At 42.3% G+C, this 22,659-nt stretch overlaps 1 protein-coding gene across 1 annotated transcript in view; it reads left to right on the top strand.

Annotated features, from left to right (window-relative positions):
- The window catches only part of BRINP2 (BMP/retinoic acid inducible neural specific 2), a 418,902-nt gene that overhangs the window by 17,805 nt on the left and 378,438 nt on the right, over positions 1–22,659 (top strand). Inside the window, exon 2 of the mRNA XM_073643360.1 lies at positions 4,653–4,948. Coding sequence (XP_073499461.1) covers positions 4,704–4,948 — 245 coding nt within the window. The 5' untranslated portion in view covers positions 4,653–4,703. The remainder of the gene's footprint in view (positions 1–4,652; positions 4,949–22,659) is intronic.

Below are 22,659 nucleotides of genomic sequence, written 5' to 3'. Positions count from 1 at the left end.
GCAAGTTTGACCGAGACACAGGTCGTGCAACCAAAGATCTCTATCTGCCATTGTGTAATGCAGGTAGATGGGGTTGAATTGAAAAAAACTAGAGTACCTTGACCACGACAAGCAAGTTGTAAAACGCTGGACTCAAAGGCTGTATGCCCACTATGCGTTTTTCAAGCGTTTTTTGCCGCAAAATTTCCGCAGCGAAAACGCTTAAAAAACGCTTGGTAATACGTGCCCCATGGTCCCCAATGATAATCCGCATGTGCTGTGCACATGCTGCGGAAATTTCTGCTGCGGATTATCATTGCGGAAAAATACGCAGCATGTCCATTAATTTTGCAGACACGCAGCGTAATTGCCGCCATTGACTTGCATTGAATCGCTTAATATCCCCATCACTACATGTGCACATGCGGATATTAAGCGATTCAATATGCGGATGGTACCCGGGTCCGGAGAAGAGGAGACTCTCCTCCAGACCCGGGTACCATGGTACCTGTTAAAAAAAGGATTTAAAATAAAAAATAAACATATACTCACCTTCCGGTGTCCCCCGGTCTTTTCTCCGCTGCGTCTGGTCTCTTGTACGGCTCGTGGTGGTGTGAAAAGACCTGCCATAACGTCATTTAGTCATGTGACTGGTCACGCGACCACTGACATTGGCGGTCTCGTGACCTGTCACATGACTAAATGACGTCATGAAAGGTCCTTTTGACTCGCCCCCTGGGCCGTGGGGCACTCAGATCCGAGCAATAGGGGAACGATGGGGGTAGTAGTGGCGACCCGGTCCGTGGCTCAGGGTGGTCAGACCAGTGGTAGTCCCTTTATAAGTTTTAAGTGATGTCCGACTACGCCACCCGTGGATTGCGGTTATTAGGAACCGCCGCTGCAAGGCAGACCGCTGGGGCTGATGATGTATGCAGCTGGGATGGTGTGACTCCCCACGGGAAGAGAGCGGCCCCAGGGCAGTGTAGTGGATGGTGGGAGTGATGGTGGTGATAGTCCCGGTACCAATAGTGCTGGAGGCGCAAAGGAGCACGCAGACAACAAGTTACAGTCCAGGGTCTTTACTCACAGTTCATTTGTTCCGGGTCACTTCTGTACAGGTAGTGACCACCCAAGCCGTGCTGCGTCCACCAGGTGTGGGGCTCGTTCAACTCCCAGGCAGCTCAGGAGTATGGCTCAGGACCCCCTTCAATCCTTCCTCTGGCCTGTCTCACCAGTGACCCACTTCTGTCCAGCTGCCGCGGACTTGTGCGGTTAAACGTGAATCCCGCTCTCCACTGTCCTTTATGGTGCCTTCCTAGCAGGTTTGACGAGGTGCTGCACCAATAAATGGTCACAGCCTCCGGTCTTTGGCTGAGGGTTGTTTCTCCTCCACCAACTTGGGATCCGGTACCCTTAATCTGCCTGACCCTTCACCCTGTATTCTCGTGGGTTCTTAGGGTCCCTTCCACCTTCTTGTTCCTGAGCCCCTCTGTTCCTCTGTCTCTTCTTCTCCTCTTTTCTGTTCCTCCTTCTTCTCCTTTCCCGTGGAGCTGGGCTGAGTGGAACCACAGCTCCCCTTCACCTCCTCTCTCCCTCCACTCCACTCTCTTCCTCGGCCTCTCCCTAGGCCCACTCTTGAGTAGAGCTCCTACAGAGCCTCTACTCCCAGTCTTCTCCTCTCACTGCGCAGACTGACTCTGCTCAACCCAGTGCTAAGATGGTGCCCACCTTTTATACCTCCCTCTAGCCATGAGCCCAGGTGACCAGCAACCAATGGGCTCCTACCTACGCTCAGGAACCAACCCCTATCTGCTCCTACACCACTGGGTATTCCTCCCCCCTCCCCACTCCAGCCAGGGACATGGTCTGTCGTACCTGCATTTCTGTCTAATGGGAGTACCGTTGAGCTGTCCCTCGGAAATGGGGTGAGTGTGCTGTATGCAGCTAACTGAGCCCTGGTCCATACTCCATCCTCACCCGGGAGTGGAATATCACACCTCTGGCAGAGGTGCAATACCCCTGTAGCGGCCGAGCCCTTGGGGCGCGACACTTTCACACCACCGCGAGCTGTACAAGAGAACGGACGCAGCGGAGAAAAGACCGGGGGCCATCAGAAGGTGAGTATAATGTTTTTTTTTTTTACTTTTTACCATTTTTATTCTTTTTTTCAACTATTAACTTGGTCACACTATATAAATCCATGCCGGTTGCATGGATTTATATAGTGTGACCAAGTTGTCAAACACTTTTCTAAATGATGCTAAAATCGCTTGGAAAAGCGCTTGATAACCCGCATGCAGAAATGCATGCAAAAACACTTGACAAACGCTTCTACCTGGCAGGAAAAACGCATGTAAAATCCGCATGCATTTTTCCTGCCAAGGAGATGCGGAAAATATATGCAGCATTTCTGCATTGTGGGCACTTAGCCAAATGTTTTTTTTGCGAGTTGCCAAAAATTCCAGGACCGTCCGTAAAAATAGAGCACTTTTTTGCCCTGTCGGTAAAAACAATTTAAGGTGTTTGTGATTTTTTTTGCAAACATTCTCTGATTGTAATTATTATTATTTTATAGTTCACAGTGAATGCAGCTGATGTCTTCGTATCAGAATTATGAGACGTAGACAATGACATGAATCACATTTCTTGTGATTTTTCAATGTGTTCGTTAAAATACTGTCTGTCCGTGATTTCTTCAAAAGCTGTCCAGAAAAACTAAAAAGTCAAGTTACCAGTCACGATCATGGTACCATAGGGGTCAACAATCACCTGCATTATGCTGCGATGGAGAAGCATCACATAACGGTCTTTGTGTCACAGCCAAAGTTGCCGTCTAGTTCCAGCCTAAGGGTTCGTGCATATGGCCATATTTTCGGTCCAAGTGCGATTGGACAAAACATCGGATCGAACTCAGATCAATATTATTCTATGGGGCCGTGCACATTTCAAATGTTTTCCTCGGACCAGGATGGTCCTGCGAAAAAAATTGCTGCATGCCCGAGTTTGATCCAATATTTAGATGGCAATTGGCCATGCAAGTCAATGAGTCCGTGGTTAGCATCGGACTGCACTTGGATGACATCTGAGTGCAGTCCGATTTCCATGGACTGACAGAATGGAGATGATGGAAAAATGTTTTTTTTCCATCTTAGATCGCACTATGATCAAACTCTGATCAGAGTGTGATTAGTATAATCAATCCGATTCTCTTGGATGAGAGAATATACAGTCGTCTGCACTTAGTCTTAAAGTGTTGAATAAAATTATTATAACTTTTTTTTTAACCCCAGAAACAGCAGACCCTTTTCTTTATCTAATCTGAAAATTTTGATACCTGTACTTTACGGCTTATATTTAGTAATTATTGTGTTTGTTGGATTTTATTATTATTATTATTATTTACTATTATAGCGCCATTTATTCCATGGCACTTTACATGTGAAGAAGGGGTATACATACAAGAACAATTACAATAATCTTGAACACAATGTGACGGCGACTGGTACAGGAGGAGCGAGGACCCTGCCCGCGAGGGCTCACAGTCTACAAGGGATGGGTGAGGATACATTAGGTGAGGGTAGAGCTGGTCGTGCAGCGGTATGGTGGAGCGAGGGTTACTGCAGGTTGTAGGCTTGTCGGAAGAGGTGGGTCTTCAGGCTCTTTTTGAAGGTTTCCACAGTCGACGAGAGTCTGATGTGTTGGGGTAGAGAGTTCCAGAGTAGAGGTGAAGCACGGGAGAAATCTTGTCGGATACAATACGGCATAGAAAATCACATTTGTTGTTTTTTTTTCTCTCCTCTAAGTACCTTTTCACGTCTATTAATGCCTTCGACCTATTAATGAGATACAACAGGATGAATAAAAACAAAACACTCAATATCCAAAAGTGTTTTTTTAGAAGGTAATAGTATCATTCTGTTTACCTAATACCCGTTTCATTGAGAAGCGCGTTACCTATAAGTAAATTGATTTTTCTTGCCCTTTCGCTTTTTTTTTTTTTTTTTTTCACGTAATTGTCTAATTATGTGATATTCAGACAAAGGGATAAGTACGATAATGCCGGATGAAAATAGGATACTTCTCAGATGAAATGATAGCCCATTAAGCTTTCAGATTTATACTGTTCATATTTCCAGGGCATTGTGAAAACCGATGAGAATTACTATAGAGAACCCATAAATATGGCCTCCTACACCAAATCCTTAATTTCACATCGACCAAACCAGTATTCTGATGGAACAAAAATTTAATGAACCCAAAGAACACAGTAAAATACTTTTTTTTATTGTGCCGGGCACGGTAAGCAATTAAGTGAAAATTTGAATTTAAAGGTGACTGAATGTTCATAAGAAAGATCTACCGGTAATTATATTAAATTCTCTGAACGAAAAAAAAACTCGGAATTTTCTTCACGCAAACTAGTTTTGTGGCCGCTATCAACAGTTGTCATGGTAACCATACGGCTGATTTAATGAGTGTTAATGGCGGGCATTTTAACTTCCCAGGAAAGCAAATTCTGAGCTATTGGTATTGTCAGATTTTGATTACGGAAAGTAAACACAACAGACTGTTCAGTATATAAAGATGGAAATGGGGAGGATGAAGGCTGACTTCTGAGAACCGTGATTTTCTCTCTCATGATTTTCCCTTTTTTTTTTTCTGTTTCCTCACAGGGAGAGAGGGCGTGAGGGGGAGAATGAAGCATTTCGCTGCGTCCGAGAAGCATGAGGTGGCACCCGTACACCCGCTCTGACTGGGCATGGCTGGTGCTGGCTTGCTTGTCTGTAATGCTGTGTTTGGCAACCGCTACAGCCACACTTTCTAGGCAACATGGCTCGGCCGCTTCATCCGGTCAGGCATCACTGGACTGGTTGCTTAGTAACAGGGGCCCATTCCATGGGGCCCAGCAATACATGGACTTTGCTGAGAGGTACCAACAAGGATACACCACCAGGTACCGCGTTCACAGGTGAGAGACCACTGGTTACCTTTATGGTGGGATGTGATTTCTTTTCTTATGTTTACATACTATTGTGTTCAGTCAGCCATGCTATCATTTTATATGGATTTCATATTTAAAAATATTGCATATATATGTGTTGTTTATATATAAATATATATAGAAAAATATGTATATATATACAGTACAGACCAAAAGTTTGGACACACCTTCTCATTTAAAGATTTTTCTGTATTTTCATGACTATGAAAATTGTACATTTACACTGAAGGCATCAAAACTATGAATTAACACATGTGGAATTATATACGGTACTTAACAAAAAAGTGTGAAACAACTGAAAATATGACTTATTTTCTAGGTTCTTCAAAGTAGCCACCTTTTGCTTTGATGACTGCTTTGCACACTCTTGGCATTCTCTTGATGAGCTTCAAGAGGTAGTCAACAGAAATGGTTTTCACTTCACAGGTGTGCCCTGTCAGGTTTAATAAGTGGGATTTCTTGCCTTATAAATGGAGTTGAGACCATCAGTTGTGTTGTGCAGAAGTCAGGTGGATACACAGCTGATAGTCCTACTGAATAGACTGTTAGAATTTGTATTATGGAAAGAAAAAAGCAGCTAAGTAAAGAAAAACGAGTGGCCATCATTACTTTAACAAATGAAGGTCAGTCAGTGCGAAAAATTGGGCAATCTTTGAAAGTGTCCCCAAAAGCAGTTGCAAAAACCATCAAGCACTACAAAGAAACTGGCTCACATGAGGACCGCCCCAGGAAAGGAAGACCAAGAGTCACCTCTGCTTCTGAGGATAAGTTTATCCGAGTCACCAGCCTCAGAAATCGCATGTTAACAGCAGCTCAGATTAGAGACCAGGTCAATGCCACACAGAGTTCTAGCAGCAGACACATCTCTTCAACAACTGTTAAGAGGAGACTTTGTGCAACAGGTCTTCATGGTAAAATAACTGCTAGGAAACCACTGCTAAGGACAGGCAACAAGCAGAAGAGACTTGTTTGGGCTTAAAAACACAAGGAATGGACATTAAACCAGTGGAAATCTGTGCTTTGGTCTGATGAGTCCAAATTTGAGATCTTTGGTTCCAACCACCGTGTCTTTGTGCAATGCAGAAAAGCTGAACGGATGGACTCTACATGCCTGGTTCCCACCGTGAAGCATGGAGGACGAGGTGTGATGGTGTGGGGGTGCTCTGCTGGTGACACTGTTGGGGATTTATTCAAGATTGAAGGCATACTGAACCTGCATGGCTACCACAGCATCTTGCAGCGGCATGCTATTCCATCCGGTTTGCGTTTAGTTGGACCATCATTTATTTTTCAACTGGACAATGACCCCAAACACACCTCCAGGCTGTGTAAGGGCTATTTGACCAAGAAGGAAAGAGATGGGGTGCTACGCCAGATGACCTGGCCTCCATAGTCACCAGACCTGAACCCAATCGAGATGGTTTGGGGTGAGCTGGACCGCAGAGTGAAGGCAAAAGGGCCAACAAGTGCTAAGCATCTCTGGGAACTCCTTCAAGATTGTTGGAAGACCATTTCCGGTGACTACCTCTTGAAACTCATCAAGAGAATGCCAAGAGTGTGCAAAGTAGTCATCAAAGCAAAAGGTGGCTACTTTGAAGAACCTAGAATATAAGACATATTTTCAGTTGTTTCACACTTTTTTGTTAAGTATATAATTCCACATGTGTTAATTCATAGTTTTGATGCCTTCAGTATGAATGTACAATTTTCATAGTCATGAAAATACAGAAAAATCTTTAAATGAGAAGGTGTGTCCAAACTTTTGGTCTGTACTGTATATATATATATATATATATATATATATATATATATATATACGGTTAGGTCCATTTATATTTGGACAGAGACAACATTTTTCTAATTTTGGTTCTAGACATTTCCACAATGAATTTTAAACAAAACAATTCAGATGCAGTTGAAGTTCAGACTTTCAGCTATCATTTGAGGGTGTCCACATTAAAATTGGATGAAGGGTTTAGGAGTTTCAGCTCCTTAACATGTGCCACCCTGTTTTTAAAGGGACCAAAAGTAATTGGACAATTGACTCCAAGGCTATTTCATGGACAGGTGTGGGCAATCCCTTCGTTATGTCATTCTCAATTAAGCAGATAAAAGGCCTGGAGTTGATTTGAGCTGTGGTGCTTGCATTTGGAAGGTTTTGCTGTGAAGTAAACATGCGGTCAAAGGAGCTCTTCATGCAGGTGAAACAAGCCATCCTTAAGCTGTAAAAACAGAAAAAACACATCCGAGAAATTGCTACAATATTAGGAGTGGCAAAATCTACAGTTTGGTACATCCTGAGAAAGAAAGAAAGCACTGGTGAACTCATCAATGCAAAAAGACCTGGGCGCCCACGGAAGACAACAGTGGTGGATGATTGCAGAATAATCTCCATGGTGAAGAGAAACCCCTTCACAACAGCCAACCAAGTGAACAACACTCTCCAGGAGGTAGGCGTATCAATATCCAAATCTACCATAAAGAAAAGACTGCATGAAAGTAAATACAGAGGGTTCACTGCACGGTGCAAGCCACTCATAAGCATCAAGAAGAAAAAGGCTAGACTGCACTTTGCTAAAATACATCTAAAAAAGCCAGCACAGTTCTGGAAGAACATTCTATGGACAGATGAAACCAAGATCAATCTCTACCAGAATGATGGAAAGAGAAAAGTACGGCGAAGGCGTGGTACAGCTCATGATCCAAAGCATACCATATCATCTGTAAAACACGGTGGAGGCAGTGTGATGGCTTGGGCATGCATGGCTGCCAGTGGCACTGGGTCACTAGTGTTTATTGATGATGTGACACAGGACAGAAGCAGCCGAATGAATTCTGATGTATTCAGAGCCATACCGTGTGCTCAGATCCAGCCAAATGCAGCCAAACTGATTGGTCATCCTTTCATACTACAGATGGACAATGACCCAAAGCATAAAGTCAAAGCAACCCAGGAGTTTATTAAAGCAAAGAAGTGGAATATTCTTGAATGGCCAAGTCAGTCACCTGATCTCAACCCAATTGAGCATGCATTTCACTTGTTAAAGACTAAACTTCAGACAGAAAGGCCCACAAACAAACAGCACCTGAAAACCACCGCAGTGAAGGCCTGACAGAGCATCAAAAAGGAGGAAACACAGCGTCTGGTGATGTCCATGAGTTCAAGACTTCAGGCAGTCATTGCCAACAAATGGTTTTCAACCAAGTACTAGAAATGAACATTTTATTTACAATTATTTAATCTGTCCAATTACTTTTGGTCCAATTAAAAACAGGGTGGCACATGTTAATGAGCTGATACTCCTAAACCCTTCATCCAATTTGAATGTGGATACCCTCAAATGACAGCTGAAAGTCTGAACTTCAACTGCATCTGAATTGTTTTGTTTAAAATTTATTGTGGTAATGTCTAGAATCAAAATTAGAAAAATGTTGTCTCTGTCCAAATATATATGGACCTAACTGTATATATATATATATATATATATATATATATATATATATATATATAATATTATATTAACATATATTTATATATATATATATATATATTTAGATATATTTTATATATATTTATGTATATATTTTATTCTTACATAATATATATATGTACAGTATATATATATATATATATATATATATACAATATTAAATATGAAATTACAGCATAACTGAATAACCACACTAGTCATTATATATATATATATATATATATATATATTATTTTTACATTATATATATTATATATATATATATATATATATACATATACAGTATATATTATATTAATAGATATTTTTTATATATATATTTATATATATTTTATAAATATTTATAAATCTAATTTATTCTTACATAAAATATATATACACACATATATATATATATATATAATATATATATACGGTACAGACCAAAAGTTTGGACACACCTTCTCATTTAAAGATTTTTCTGTATTTTCATGACTATGAAAATTGTACATTCACACTGAAGGCATCAAAACTATGAATTAACACATGTGGAATTATATACTTAACAAAAAAGTGTGAAACAACTGAAAATATGTCTTATATTCTAGGTTCTTCAAAGTAGCCACCTTTTGCTTTGATGACTGCTTTGCACACTCTTGGCATTCTCTTGATGAGCTTTAAGAGGTAGTCACTGGAAATGGTCTTCCAACAATCTTGAAGGAGTTCCCAGAGATGCTTAGCACTTGTTGGTCCTTTTGCCTTCACTCTGCGGTCCAGCTCACTCCAAACCATCTCGATTGGGTTCAGGTCTGGTGACTGTGGAGGCCAGGTCATCTGGCGTAGCACCCCATCACTCTCCTTCTTGGTCAAATAGCCCTTACGCAGCCTGGAGGTGTGTTTGAGGTCATTGTCCTGTTGAAAAATAAATGATGGTCCAACTAAACGCAAACCGGATGGAATAGCATGCCGCTGCAAGATGCTGTGGTAGCCATGCTGGTTCATTATGCCTTCAATTTTGAATAAATCCCCAACAGTGTCACCAGCAAAGAACCCCCACACCATCACACCTCCTCCTCCATGCTTCACGGTGGGAACCAGGCATGTAGAGTCCATCCGTTCACCTTTTCTGCGTCGCACAAAGACACAGTGGTTGGAACCAAAGATCTCAAATTTGGAGTCATCAGACCAAAGCACAGATTTCCACTGGTCTAATGTCCATTCCTTGTGTTCTTTAGCCCAAAGAATTCTCTTCTGCTTGTTGCCTGTCCTTAGCAGTGGTTTCCTAGCAGCTATTTTACCATGAAGGCCTGCTGCACTAAGTCTCCTCTTAACAGTTGTTGAAGAGATGTGTCTGCTGCTAGAACTCTGTGTGGCATTGACCTGGTCTCTAATCTGAGCTGCTGTTAACCTGCGATTTCGGAGGCTGGTGACTCGGATAAACTTATCCTCAGAAGCAGAGGTGACTCTTGGTCTTCCTTTCCTAGGGCAGTCCTCATGTGAGCCAGTTTCTTTGTAGCCCTTGATGGTTTTTGCAACTGCACTTGGGGACACTTTCAAAGTTTGCCCAATTTTTCGCACTGACTGACCTTCATTTCTTAAATTAATGATGGCCACTCATTTTTCTTTACTTAGCTGCTTTTTTCTTGCCATAATACAAATTCTAACAGTCTATTCAGTAGGACTATCAGCTGTGTATCCACCTGACATCTGCACAACACAACTGATGGTCCCATCCCCATTTATAAGGCAAGAAATCCCACTTATTAAACTTGACAGGGCACAACTGTGAAGTGAAAACCATTTCCGGTGACTACCTCTTGAAGCTCATCAAGAGAATGTCAAGAGTGTGCAAAGCAGTCATCAAAGCAAAAGGTGGCTCCTTTGAAGAACCTAGAATATAAGACATATTTTCAGTTGTTTCACACTTTTTTTGTTAAGTATATAATTCCACATGTGTTAATTCATAGTTTTGATGCCTTCAGTGTGAATGTACAATTTTCATAGTCATGAAAATGCAGAAAAATCTTTAAATGAGAAGGTGTGTCCAAACTTTTGGTCTGTACTGTATATGTGCAAAAATTGCAGTGAAGAAAATTGTTCTGCATTCAAAAGAGGAGGAGAGTTGCTGGTAGAGTGGGTTGTAGTCTCCAAACGACAAAAATAATAACATTTCGACCCGTCCTGGGAGCTTTGACAAAGACCCGGGATGGGTTGAAACATTATTTTTGTCGCCTATTGTTCTGATTCACCTTGCTTTAATGTATATACACTATTGAATAAAATAATTCTGAAGATAATAATCTTACAAAATTCTTTTTTGAGAGTGCGGTGGACATTGCTTCTCAAAAGTTACAATGCACATACATTTTTAAAGAAAACCCATCTTTTGCTATAAATATGTTTTTTATTTATTTATTTTTTACCTGGTATCTCCATTCCTGAAAAATGGCCCCTTCTATTCTGTATGGAAATAGAATATTTTTTTTAGCCAAGTGGGTGTAGTCCTCAACAATCTTCTTTAAGAGGAGCATGTATCCTACCTAATAAATCTGCAGAATCTTTGGCTGTACTTGGCCAGATATTGAAATCTATACTTGCTATGATAATTTGTGCTAATTTTGTACTAAATCTGACTGGGCGACCGTTGTCCAAGCCCCTCCTATGCAGTTGCAAGAAGTGAAATAAAGTCACAAGTTTTAGAGAAAATAGTACTCCACAACTTGTAACTAATTTTTTAAGTCTCCAGTCTAGAGCTGCATTCATAGTTCTGCAGCCTGTGGGAAACAGTCCATAATCTTGTTGTCAGACACTCCCCTAAGAGTTTAGCTGAGATTCTGTGATGCTACTGGCATCACATCGAATTACTGTGTATTATTTAGTTTATATGCTCCTTTTCCTAGAAGACTAACAATCATTAAAGTAAACTTTGTACAGACACTGAATCTTCTGGAGCTAGTGAAAGATTTCAGCTCTGAAGCCAACAGAAACATGAATAGAACTTTCCAATATATTTGATAAGTTGCTCAGTTTGCTCTGTATCTAAATTGTAGAGATGAAAATGGGGCATTGTTTTATGCTATTAGTGTAAATTAAAGCATTAGACAAAAAAAAAGAAAAACTAAATACATACAAAAAGTCACCAAAGTTGGGCTGCGGTATTTGGTATACCCACGGGATATAAATGTTAGTGCCTAGTTGCCTTCTTATATCACTTTTATATACCAACGGCCCCCTCTAAGGACTATGGGACACAGCTAATAGATTCCCGGGTGGAGGGTATGTTTTATTATTCTGTTTGGAGACCTGGGAGCCCCATCACAATTTTGCCATGACATTTTAGATAAGCCCCTATAAGCAAATCTTCTTTAAATGAGTGGATCAGGCTCTTCATTAAAGAAATGATGGGGATTATCCTTTTAATTAGAATTCTAGAGTGGAGTGTGTTTATATTACAGCACATATATAGACTTTATGGGGTCCCTGGGGTAGAGATTCAGTTTGCTGACTCAGCGTTTTATCTAAGCACCATGGGTTGAGACTTGTTGGTTCTTCCACTGGCGACCAGCACCTCGAGTTCTTACCCCCCTAACACCCTCTGAGCTATACTACTGGATTAAAGCCCAATATATATTGATTAGAGATGAGCGAACCCGAACTTACAAGTTTGGTGTTCGTACTGGACAGTTACTGTTCAGTGCTAAGCGTAGAACATAAACATTTCCCAGAAGAGAGAGTTTTTTTCCCAGTTCGGGTCCCCATTGTTTTCAATGGGGTTCGGGTTCTGGTTGAAATTTGGGTACTGTTCTGGCATCCAAACTCTGGACTAAAGTTCGGGTCAGGTACCAGAACCTGAACTTCCACCCATCCGCTCATCCCTAATGCTGATTATCAATTTTGCTATATGTTAAGAATCACTAGTCATGGCTAGCAAGTTTCAGTCTACAATATTAGTACATTAGTGAATAATGCAATTAGTCAGATCACTGGACTAACCATACTTTATAGAAAGAGCAAATGGATCCATAACAAATCCTCCAATTATTATATGCCTCTAGTAGCTTATTCATCTCTATATGCAGCTCCTCATAAATAGGGCAAATTGTGAAACATTTTCATCAATTTGATTTTTCATTGCTCAAAGCATTTTTCAGCTACTTTTAGGGCTTTTTCGCACGGTGCTTTTGCCACATATTTTACGTGCATTTTTACCACGGAAAAAAAACAAGGTGTTTTACAGTACCAAAAAAGTGAATGAGATTTCTGAAAACTCACGCTGCTTAGTTTTTCCTTTCAGATTTGAAGCACCAAAGTGTTTTTTAAAAACATCAACATGTCAGCTCGTTTTCAAATGAATGGGAACATAATACAAGAAACAAACTCTTCAAAAATGCTTGTATATTATGCTGTATTTTTCATGCCAACTCTCTGGTTTTTGCTATAAAAAAATCTGCTCCAAAAACATTTAACATATTCACATAGCCTAAACATCTTCCGAATATGCGCCATCATTTTATAGCTCTGACAGATGGGTCTGAGCCACTGGCATAACTAGAGTTCGATGGGCCCCGATGCAAAATTTGGACCTAGCCCCCCTTCCAGTTGGTCAGATGCATGGGCCCTTATAGCGTTCTAAATCCTATAAAGACATATATATTGCCCACCTCCCTCTTTATGTAGTAATTTCCTCCATCCTAGGCGCCTGCCTTGTATATATATTCCCATTTCAAGCCCATCCTGATATATATAATTTGTTGAACTTTTGACTTTCAGGCTCCATATCTCACCGTCCACTATTGCTTCTATTGTGAGACTACCATCATTTTATAGACAATCATCTTGGTTATCTCATACATAAAGTTGACTTACAACTATTTAGCATATGATTAGTTATGCAGATTCTCGTCATGTCACTGCATTATTACTGTTTTGCTCCTGGTGGTGGAAAATTTTTTCTTCCTGTATACAACAAAATACAACCTGTTCTCCCATTTCCTAATAGCTCAGTGTGTTATTAGGTTGATTCCCAAGGGAAAGGTCACTGGTTTGAATTGAGGAGTAGCCATGAAGAAGATTTCCCAAGAAAAGAGAAACAGCATCATCCAGCTCATCGATAGCGGTCTCTCGGCCAAGAAAATTGCCAAACTGCATCATATGAGCGCCATGACAGTTGGAAGAATATGAAATGAAGTCCGTCCATTTATTAAAAAGCCAAGAGGTGAATGTCCAGGCAAAATATCGGAGTCAACAAGTTGACTCATCACAAGGTCTATTAGTTTTGGTGTGACAAACACAGCAGTCAGTGGAGGTGACTCGTAAGCTTCGTAATAGTGAGATTACAGATATCCATGCAAGCACTGTGCAATGCACGTTACAGAAGTCTTGAATGGTGGCTCAAAAAAAGGTGAAGAAGCCTCAACTTCAGTATCATCATAAGAAGCGTCAGCTAGAGTTTGCAAATAAGTACGAAAAGTGAATAGTAGAAGACTGGAAACGAGTGATTTGGATGGTGACATATAGAGCTGAAAGTCAAAAGTTCAAAACATTGTTACCCTTTTGCTCTTCACTGTATATCACCCATCCTGGGCCCATCCTATTAAATATGTCTCCCATCCTGGTATATACAGTGGGGGAAATGAGTATTTGATCCCTTGCTGTTTTTGTAAGTTTGCCCACTGACAAAAACATGAACAGTCTATAATTTTAAGGGTAGGTTAATTTTAACATTGAGAGATAGAATATCCAAAAAAATAAAATAAAAAAAATCACATTGTATAAATTAGATAAATTTATTTGCATTTTGCAGTGAGAAATAAATATTTGATCCCTCTGGCAAACAACACTTAATACTTGGTGGCAAAACCTTTGTTGGCAAGCACAGCAGTCAGACGTTTTTTGTAGTTGATGATGAGGTTTGTGCACATGTCAGGAGGAATTTTGGTCCACTCCTCTTTGCAGATCATCTCTAAATCATTCAGATTTTGAGTCTGTCACTTGGCAACTCGGAGCTTCAACTCACTCCATAAGTTTTCTATGGGATTAAGGTCTGGAGACTGGCTAGGCCACTCTATGACCCTACTGTGCTTCTTTTTGAGCCACTCCTTTGTTGCCTTGGCTGCATGTTTTGGGTCATTGTCTTGCTGGAAGACCCAGCCATGACCCATCTTCAATGCTCATACTGAGGGAAGGAGGTTGTTGGCCAAAATTTTGCGATACATGACCCCATCCATCTTCCCTTCAGTACGGTGCAGTCATCATGTCCTCTTTGCAGAAAAGCACCCCAAAGTATAATGTTTCCCCCACCATGCTTCACGGTTGAGACGATGTTCTTAGGGTTGTACTCATCCTTCTTCTTCCTCCAAACACGGCGAGTTGAGTTAATGCCAAAGAGCTAAATTTTTGTCTCATCTGAACACAGCACCTACTTCCAATAACGCACAGAATCATCCAGGTGTTCATTGGCGAACTTCAGACGGGCCTGCACATGTGCCTTCTTGAGCAGGGGGACCTTGTGGGCACTGCAGGATTTTAAACCTTTAAGGCGTAATGTGTTAACAATGGTTTTCTTGGTGACTGTGGTCCCAGCTGCCTTGAGATCATTAACAAGTTCCCCCTGTGTAGTTTTAGGCTGATTTCTCACCTTCCTCATGATCAAGGATACCCCACGAGGTGAGATTTTACATGGTGTCCCAGATCGATGTCGATTGACAGTCACTTTATATTTCTTCCATTTTCTTACTATTGCACCAACAGTTGTCTCCTTCCCACCCAGCATCTTACTTATGGTTTTGTAGCCCATTCCAGCTTTGTGCAGGTCTACGATCTTGTCCCTGACATCCTTAGAAAGCTCTTTGGTCTTGCCCATGTTGTAGAGGTTAGAGTCTGACTGATTAATGGAGTCTGTGGACAGGAGTCTTTTATACAGGTGACTATATAAGACACCTGTCTTTAATAGAGATGAGCGGTGTTCGACTAGAACTGTTCGCCAATCTCAAATTCGAGCTGTTTTGGGCGGTGTTCGAGTTGTTCGACGAATCCGAACGATTTGCAAAAAATTCGGCTGTTCGAGGTTATGTTCGATAACTGTTCGTGCACCAAAAGCGTGTCCTGCATGTCTGGCGCTATTTAGAGCACCAATCATGCAGGGATTGTCTGCCACTCACTGTAATGCCACAGCCATGGTGGTTGTGGCATTGCAGTGATTGCCCAAATCGATGGGAACAGTGCCAACAGTGAAACATGAAAAGCCGGCAATTCAGCAGCGGCATACACCTGTACCCAACAATTTAGAACCGAAAGAATAGAGCTTCACACATAGATTAGATAGATATAAACATGTCAGCCACATATATACGAAGTACAGTGAAAGTGCTGCTTACTGTACTTCTCATTTAGCGTAAAGGATTTATCAAAAAAAATAATAGTGTTTTCATGCACCATCTCTTTAAAAAAGCCGGCCGGCAATTCAGCAGCGGTACCCGACAATTTAGAATAGAAAGAATAGAGAATCACACATAGATTAGATAGATAGAAACATGTCAGTCACATATATATGAAGTACAGTGACAGTGCTGCTTACTGTACTTGTCATTTAGCGTAAAGGATTTATCAAAAAAAATAATAGTGTTTTCATGCACCGTCTCTTTAAAAAAGCCGGCCGGCAATTCAGCAGCGGTACCCGACAATTTATAACAGACAGAATAGAGCTTCACACATAGATTAGATAGATAGAAACATGTCAGTCACATATATATGAAGTACAGTGATAGTGTTGGTTACTGTACTTGTCATTTAGTATTAAAATAAAGGATTTATTATTAAAAAAATTGGCGTGGGGTTCCCCTTAATTTTAGGCTCTAGCGGAGGTTAAGCAGACGGCTGGGGCAGATGTTTGAAGCCTGGGAAGGGGGGTAATACCCACGGAGCTTCCCAGGCTACTAATATCAGCCCCCAGCTGAATACATAGCCTTTACTAGCTATTAAAATGGGGGACCCCCCCAAAAAAATGACGTGGGGTCCCCCCTAATTTAATAGCTAGCAAAGGCTAGGCAGACAGCTGGGGGCTGATATTAATAGCCCAGGAAGGGAGCCATGAATATTGGCCCCCTCCCAGGCTAGAAACACCAGCCGTCAGCCGCCCCAGAAATGGCGCATTCATAGGATGCGCCAATTCTGGCACTTAGCCTCGCTCTTCCACGCTGCCCTGGTGCGGTGGCAGGGGGTAATAGGGTTGGGGTTGATGTCAGCTTATAATGCCAGCTGACATCAAGCCCAGGTTAGTAATGGAGAGGCGTCTATAAGACACCCCCATTACTAACCCCATAGTCAAAGTTAAAACACAAACACCCAGAATAAAGTCCTTTAATTGAAATAAAGACACAATCCTTTATTGTTCTAAATTAAACCATACTTACCGTCACGCCCATTCCAGCTGAAGCCAACGATCTCCTGCAATAAAAGAAAAATAATAAAGCAACCTCATCCTTACCTTTCCATGGTTCCCACGACAGCTTCAGCTCTGCTACATCGAGATGACAGGCTGGACCGCAGCAGAACGCTGCCATCCAGCCTCTCATCCCGCAGACACTGAGAAGCGCAGGCTTGCTTGCGCTGCTCAGCGTCTCTCTGTGACGACATCCAGATGAGCCGAGTTCATGTCCAATGAACTCGGCTCACCTCATGCACGTCACTGACAGCGTGGGAAAATTCTCACGCTGAAGCGGTGAGTGCAGGAGAATTCTCCCACGCTGTCAGTGACGTGCATAAGGTGAGCTCATGTCCAATGAACTCAGCTCACCTCCTGCACGTCACTGACAGCGTGGGAGAATTCTCCTGCACTCAGCGCTTCAGCGTGAGAATTCTCCCACGCTGAAGCGCTGAGTGCAGGAGAATTTTCCCACGCTGTCAGTGACGTGCATAAGGTGAGCTCATGTCCAATGAACTCAGCTCACCTCCTGCACGTCACTGACAGCGTGGGAGAATTCTCCTGCACTCAGCGCTTCAGTGTGAGAATTCTCCCACGCTGAAGCGCTGAGTGCAGGAGAATTTTCCCACGCTGTCAGTGACGTGCATGAGGTGAGCCGAGTTCATTGGACATTAACTCGGCTCATCTGGATGCCCTCACAGAGAGACACTGTGGAGCGCAAGCAAGCCTGCGCTTCTCAGTGTCTGCGGGATGACAGGCTGGATGGCAGCGTTCTGCTGCGGTCCAGCCTGTCATCTCGATGTAGCAGAGCTGAAGCTGTCATGGGAACCATGGAAAGGTAAGGATGATGTTGCTTTATTATTTTTCTTTTATTTCAGGAGATCGTTGGCTTCAGCTGGAATGGGCGTGATGGTAAGTATGGTTTAATTTAGAACAATAAAGAATTGTGTGTTTATTTCAATTAAAGGACTTTTTTCTGGGTGTTGTGTTTTTTTTAAATACTTTACTAGAAATTCATGGTGGTCATGTCTAATATTGGCGTGACCCCATGAATTTCGGGCTTAGGGCCAGCTGATAATGCCAAGCTGGCCCTAACCCCTTTATTACCCAGTGAGCCACCGCATCAGGGCCCTGGATGAGTTGGGTACAGCGCCAGAAGATGGCGCTTCTATGAACGCGCCATTTTCCGGGGTGGCTGCGGACTGCAATTTGCAGCGGGGGTGGCCCAGAAAGCTTGGGCCTCCCTGCGCTGCGGATTCCAGCCCCCAGCTGCCTAGTTGTACCTGGCTGGACACAAAAACAGGGCGAAGCCCCACGTCAATTTTCTTTAAATTATTTCATGAAATAATTAAGAAAAAAAGGGCTTCCCTATATTGTTGTGTCCGGCCAGGTACAAATAGGCAGCTGGTGGTTGGGGGCAGCCCGTTCCTGCCTGCTGTACCTGGCTGGACACAAATATAGTGCGAAGCCCCACGTCAATTTTTTTTAAATTATTTCATGAATTTTCTGAAATAATTTAAAAAAATTGAAGTGGGGCTTCGCACTATATTTGTGTCCAGCCAGGTACAGCAGGCAGGAACGGGCTGCCCCCATCCACCAGCTGCCTATTTGTACCTGGCCGGACACAACAATATAGGGAAGCCCTTTTTTTCTTAATTATTTCATGAATTTCATGAAATAATTAAAAAAAATTGAAGTGGGGCTTCGCACTATATTTGTGTCCAGCCAGGTACAGCAGGCAGGAACGGGCTGCCCCCAACCACCAGCTGCCTATTTGTACCTGGCCGGACACAACAATATAGGGAAGCCCTTTTTTTCTTAATTATTTCATGAATTTCATGAAATAATTAAAAAAAAAGTACGTGGGGCTTCGCCCTATTTTTGTGTCCAGCCAGGTACAACTAGGCAGCTGGGGGCTGGAATCTGCAGCGCAGGGAGGCCCAAGCTTTCTGGGCCCCCCCCCGCTACAAATTGCAGTCCGCATCCACCCCGGAAAATGGCGCGTTCATAGAAGCGCCATCTTCTGGCGCTGTACCCAACTCATCCAGGGCCCTGGTGCGGTGGCTCACTGGGTAATAAAGGGGTTAGGGCCAGCTTGGTATTATCAGCTGGCCCCAAGCCCAATATTCATGGGGTCACACCAGTATTAGACATGACCGCCATGAATTTCTAGTAAAGTATTTAAAAAAAACACAACACCCAGAATAAAGTCCTTTAATTGAAATAAAGACACAATTCTTTATTGTTCTAAATTAAACCATACTTACCATCACACCCATTCCAGCTGAAGCCAACGATCTCCTGCAATAAAAGAAAAATAATAAACCAACCTCATCCTTACCTTTCCATGGTTCCCACGACAGCTTCAGCTCTGCTACATCGAGATGACTGGCTGGACCGCAGCAGAACGCTGCCATCCAGTCTGTCATCCCGCAGACACTGAGAAGCGCAGGCATGCTTGCGCTCCTCACTGTCTCGCTGTGACGGCATCCAGATGAGCCGAGGTCATGTCCAATGAACTCGGCTCACCTCATGCACGTCACTGACAGCGTGGGAAAATTCTCACGCTGAAGTGCTGAGTGCAGGAGAATTCTCCCACGCTGTCAGTGATGTGCATGAGGTGAGCTCATGTCCAATGAACTCAGCTCACCTCCTGCACGTCACTGACAGCGTGGGAAAAATCTCCTGCAATCAGCGCTTCAGCGTGAGAATTTTCCCACGCTGTCAGTGACGTGCATGAGGTGAGCCGAGTTCATTGGACATGAACTCGGCTCCTCTGGATGTCGTCACAGAGAGACGCTGAGCAGCGCAAGCAAGCCTGCGCTTCTCAGTGTCTGCGGGATGACAGGCTGGATGGCAGCGTTCTGCTGCGGTCCAGCCTGTCATCTCGATGTAGCAGAGCTGAAGCTGTCGTGGGAACCATGGAAAGGTAAGGATGATGTTGGTTTATTATTTTTCTTTTATTGCAGGAGATCGTTGGCTTCAGCTGGAATGGGCGTGATGGTAAGTATGGTTTAATTTAGAACAATAAAGGATTGTGTCTTTATTTCAATTAAAGGACTTTATTCTGGGTGTTTGTGTTTTTTTTAACTTTGACTATGGGGTTAGTAATGGGGGTGTCTTATAGACGCCTCTCCATTACTAACCTGGGCTTGATGTCAGCTGGCATTATAAGCTGACATCAACCCCAACCCTATTACCCCCTGCCACCGCACCAGGGCAGCGTGGAAGAGCGAGGCTAAGTGCCAGAATTGGCGCATCCTTTGAATGCGCCATTTCTGGGGCGGCTGACGGCTGGTGTTTCTAGCCTGGGAGGGGGCCAATATTCATGGCTCCCTTCCTGGGCTATTAATATCAGCCCCCAGCTGTCTGCCTAGCCTTTGCTAGCTATTAAATTAGGGGGGACCCCACTTCATTTTTTTGGGGGTTCCCCCATTTTAATAGCTAGTAAAGGCTATGTATTCAGCTGGGGGCTGATATTAGTAGCCTGGGAAGCTCCGTGGGTATTACCCCCTTCCCAGGCTTCAAACATCTGCCCCAGCCGTCTGCTTAACCTCCGCTAGAGCCTAAAATTAAGGGGAACCCCACGCCAATTTTTTTTAATAATAAATCCTTTATTTTAATACTAAATGACAAGTACAGTAACCAACACTATCACTGTACTTCATATATATGTGACTGACATGTTTCTATCTATCTAATCTATGTGTGATGCTCTATCTTTCTGTTCTAAATTGTCGGGTACCGCTGCTGAATTGCCGGCCGGCTTTTTTAAAGAGACAGTGTATGAAAACACTATTATTTTTTTAAATAAATCCTTTACACTAAATGACAAGTACAGTAAGCAACACTATCACTGTACTTATTATATATGTGACTGACATGTTTCTATCTATCTAATCTATGTGTGAAGCTCTATTCTTTCTGTTCTAAATTGTCGGGTACAGATGCTGAATTGCCGGCTGGCTTTTTTAAAGAGACGGTGCATGAAAACACTAATATTTTTTTTAATAAATCCTTTACACTAAATGACAAGTGCAGTAACCAACACTGTCACTGTGCTTCTTATATATGTGACTGACATGTTTCTATCTATCTAATCTATGTGTGAGGCTCTATTCCTTCTTGTCTAAATTGTCGGGTACCGGTGTATGCCGCTGCTGAATTTGCCGGCCGGCTTTTTTAAAGAGAGTGTCTTCTGAGCAGTTTGTCAGCTTTTGGACACCTTTGCAGGTGTTTTCTATGTGTTTCTATGTGTTTTTGTTTGCCTGCCATTGGTTTTAACGGTGTTCGACGGTGTTCTAAGGTGTTCGACGAACAGTTCGACGAACAGTTCCTCGAACATCCCGGTGTTCGACGAACCGAACCGAACCCGAACACTACGGGGGTGTCTCAACACTAGTCTTTAATGCAGATAATGAGTTGATTAGGAGCGTCTAACTGGTCTGTAGGAGCCATAACTCATAATGGTTTGTAGGGGATCAAATACTTATTTCTCACTGCAAAATGCAAATAAATTTATCTAATTTATACAATGTGATTTTTTTTATTTTTTGGGGGATATTCTATCTCTCAATGTTTAAATTAACCTACCCTTAAAATTATAGACTGTTCATTCCTTTGTCAGTGGGTAAACTTACAAAAACAGCAAGGGATCAAATACTTATTTCCCTCACTGTATGTCTCTCATCGTGGTATATATGGATGCACTTCCAGCTGAAATATGTGCTGTCGTGAGCGGGCCCCTCTCCACCTCCTTGCCCCTGTTGTTACACCCCTGGTTTAAGCTTCCTGAGCGAGGTCCAGCTGTAATATATAACTAACAACCTGCTGCAAAATCTTAGAACGAGGCTAGGTTCAATCCAATCTACTCAACACCTTGGATGCTGTGGTCAATATTATCCGTGGCATGTAAGCAGTTAGCAGTTAGAAGGAGAGGACTTCCTCGTTCACTATATTGGTGACTCTGTCTTGTGATCCCAGGTGCCTATGACAACCTGAGGCCTAACAAAGGCCCATTTAAACTATTAGGCCCTAATCAATATACCATTTTAAAAAAACAACCTAATGAATGAAAAAAAACAACTGTATTTTTTTCAGAACTAAAAATTTATAAAGAAATAATTATAAAATGATATCATGTACAGATAAAGAAAAAAAAGTCTGAATTGTTGCTTTTTGTTCTGCCAAATTTCAAAAAGAAAGCCTAAAAAGTGATTAAAGAGTTATATCTACTCCAAAGTGGCACCAATAAAAAGTACAGCAGCACAAAAAAAAATTGAAAGTGTTTGTTGTGAAAAAGTAGTAAATCATATAAAAAAACTCTATAAGTATATATGCCAGGGCACCAAATAAAGCCCCGCCCACAGGCCCGCCCCAGAGCACGAGCATCTCATTAACTCCAAACTGCAAACACAGATTAAACAACAACAACAAGATGGATTTCTTCATCCCAAGTATCATTTTAATCAATGTAACAGCGCCAACCTGACACAGCCTGTAGTTTACTTAGCAAAATACTGATGACAGGTTTCCTTTAAAAAAATTATGCGCCTTACTCACCTCCCTCAGGTCCACCCCTGAGTCTCCACCGGTTCTCCTGATGTCTGTTATTGTCTGCAACACTGACATTACTTCGACAGTGCTGCAGCCGATAAGTGAACACAGGGGCTCTGCCCAAGTAGACAAAGCTGCTGAGCTCACTGATCGGCTGCAGAGCAGTGGCGGGGACTTAGCACTGGACCTGGAAAGGGTGAGTGAAGAATGTTTTTTCCAGAAAACCCTTT

Source organism: Phyllobates terribilis, unplaced genomic scaffold (assembly GCF_046119375.1).
Source record: "Phyllobates terribilis strain yellow unplaced genomic scaffold, ASM4611937v1 Scaffold_8__6_contigs__length_399053987, whole genome shotgun sequence".
In the NCBI taxonomy this organism is placed as follows: domain Eukaryota; kingdom Metazoa; phylum Chordata; class Amphibia; order Anura; family Dendrobatidae; genus Phyllobates; species Phyllobates terribilis.
This window is presented reverse-complemented; position numbering and strand designations above follow the sequence as displayed.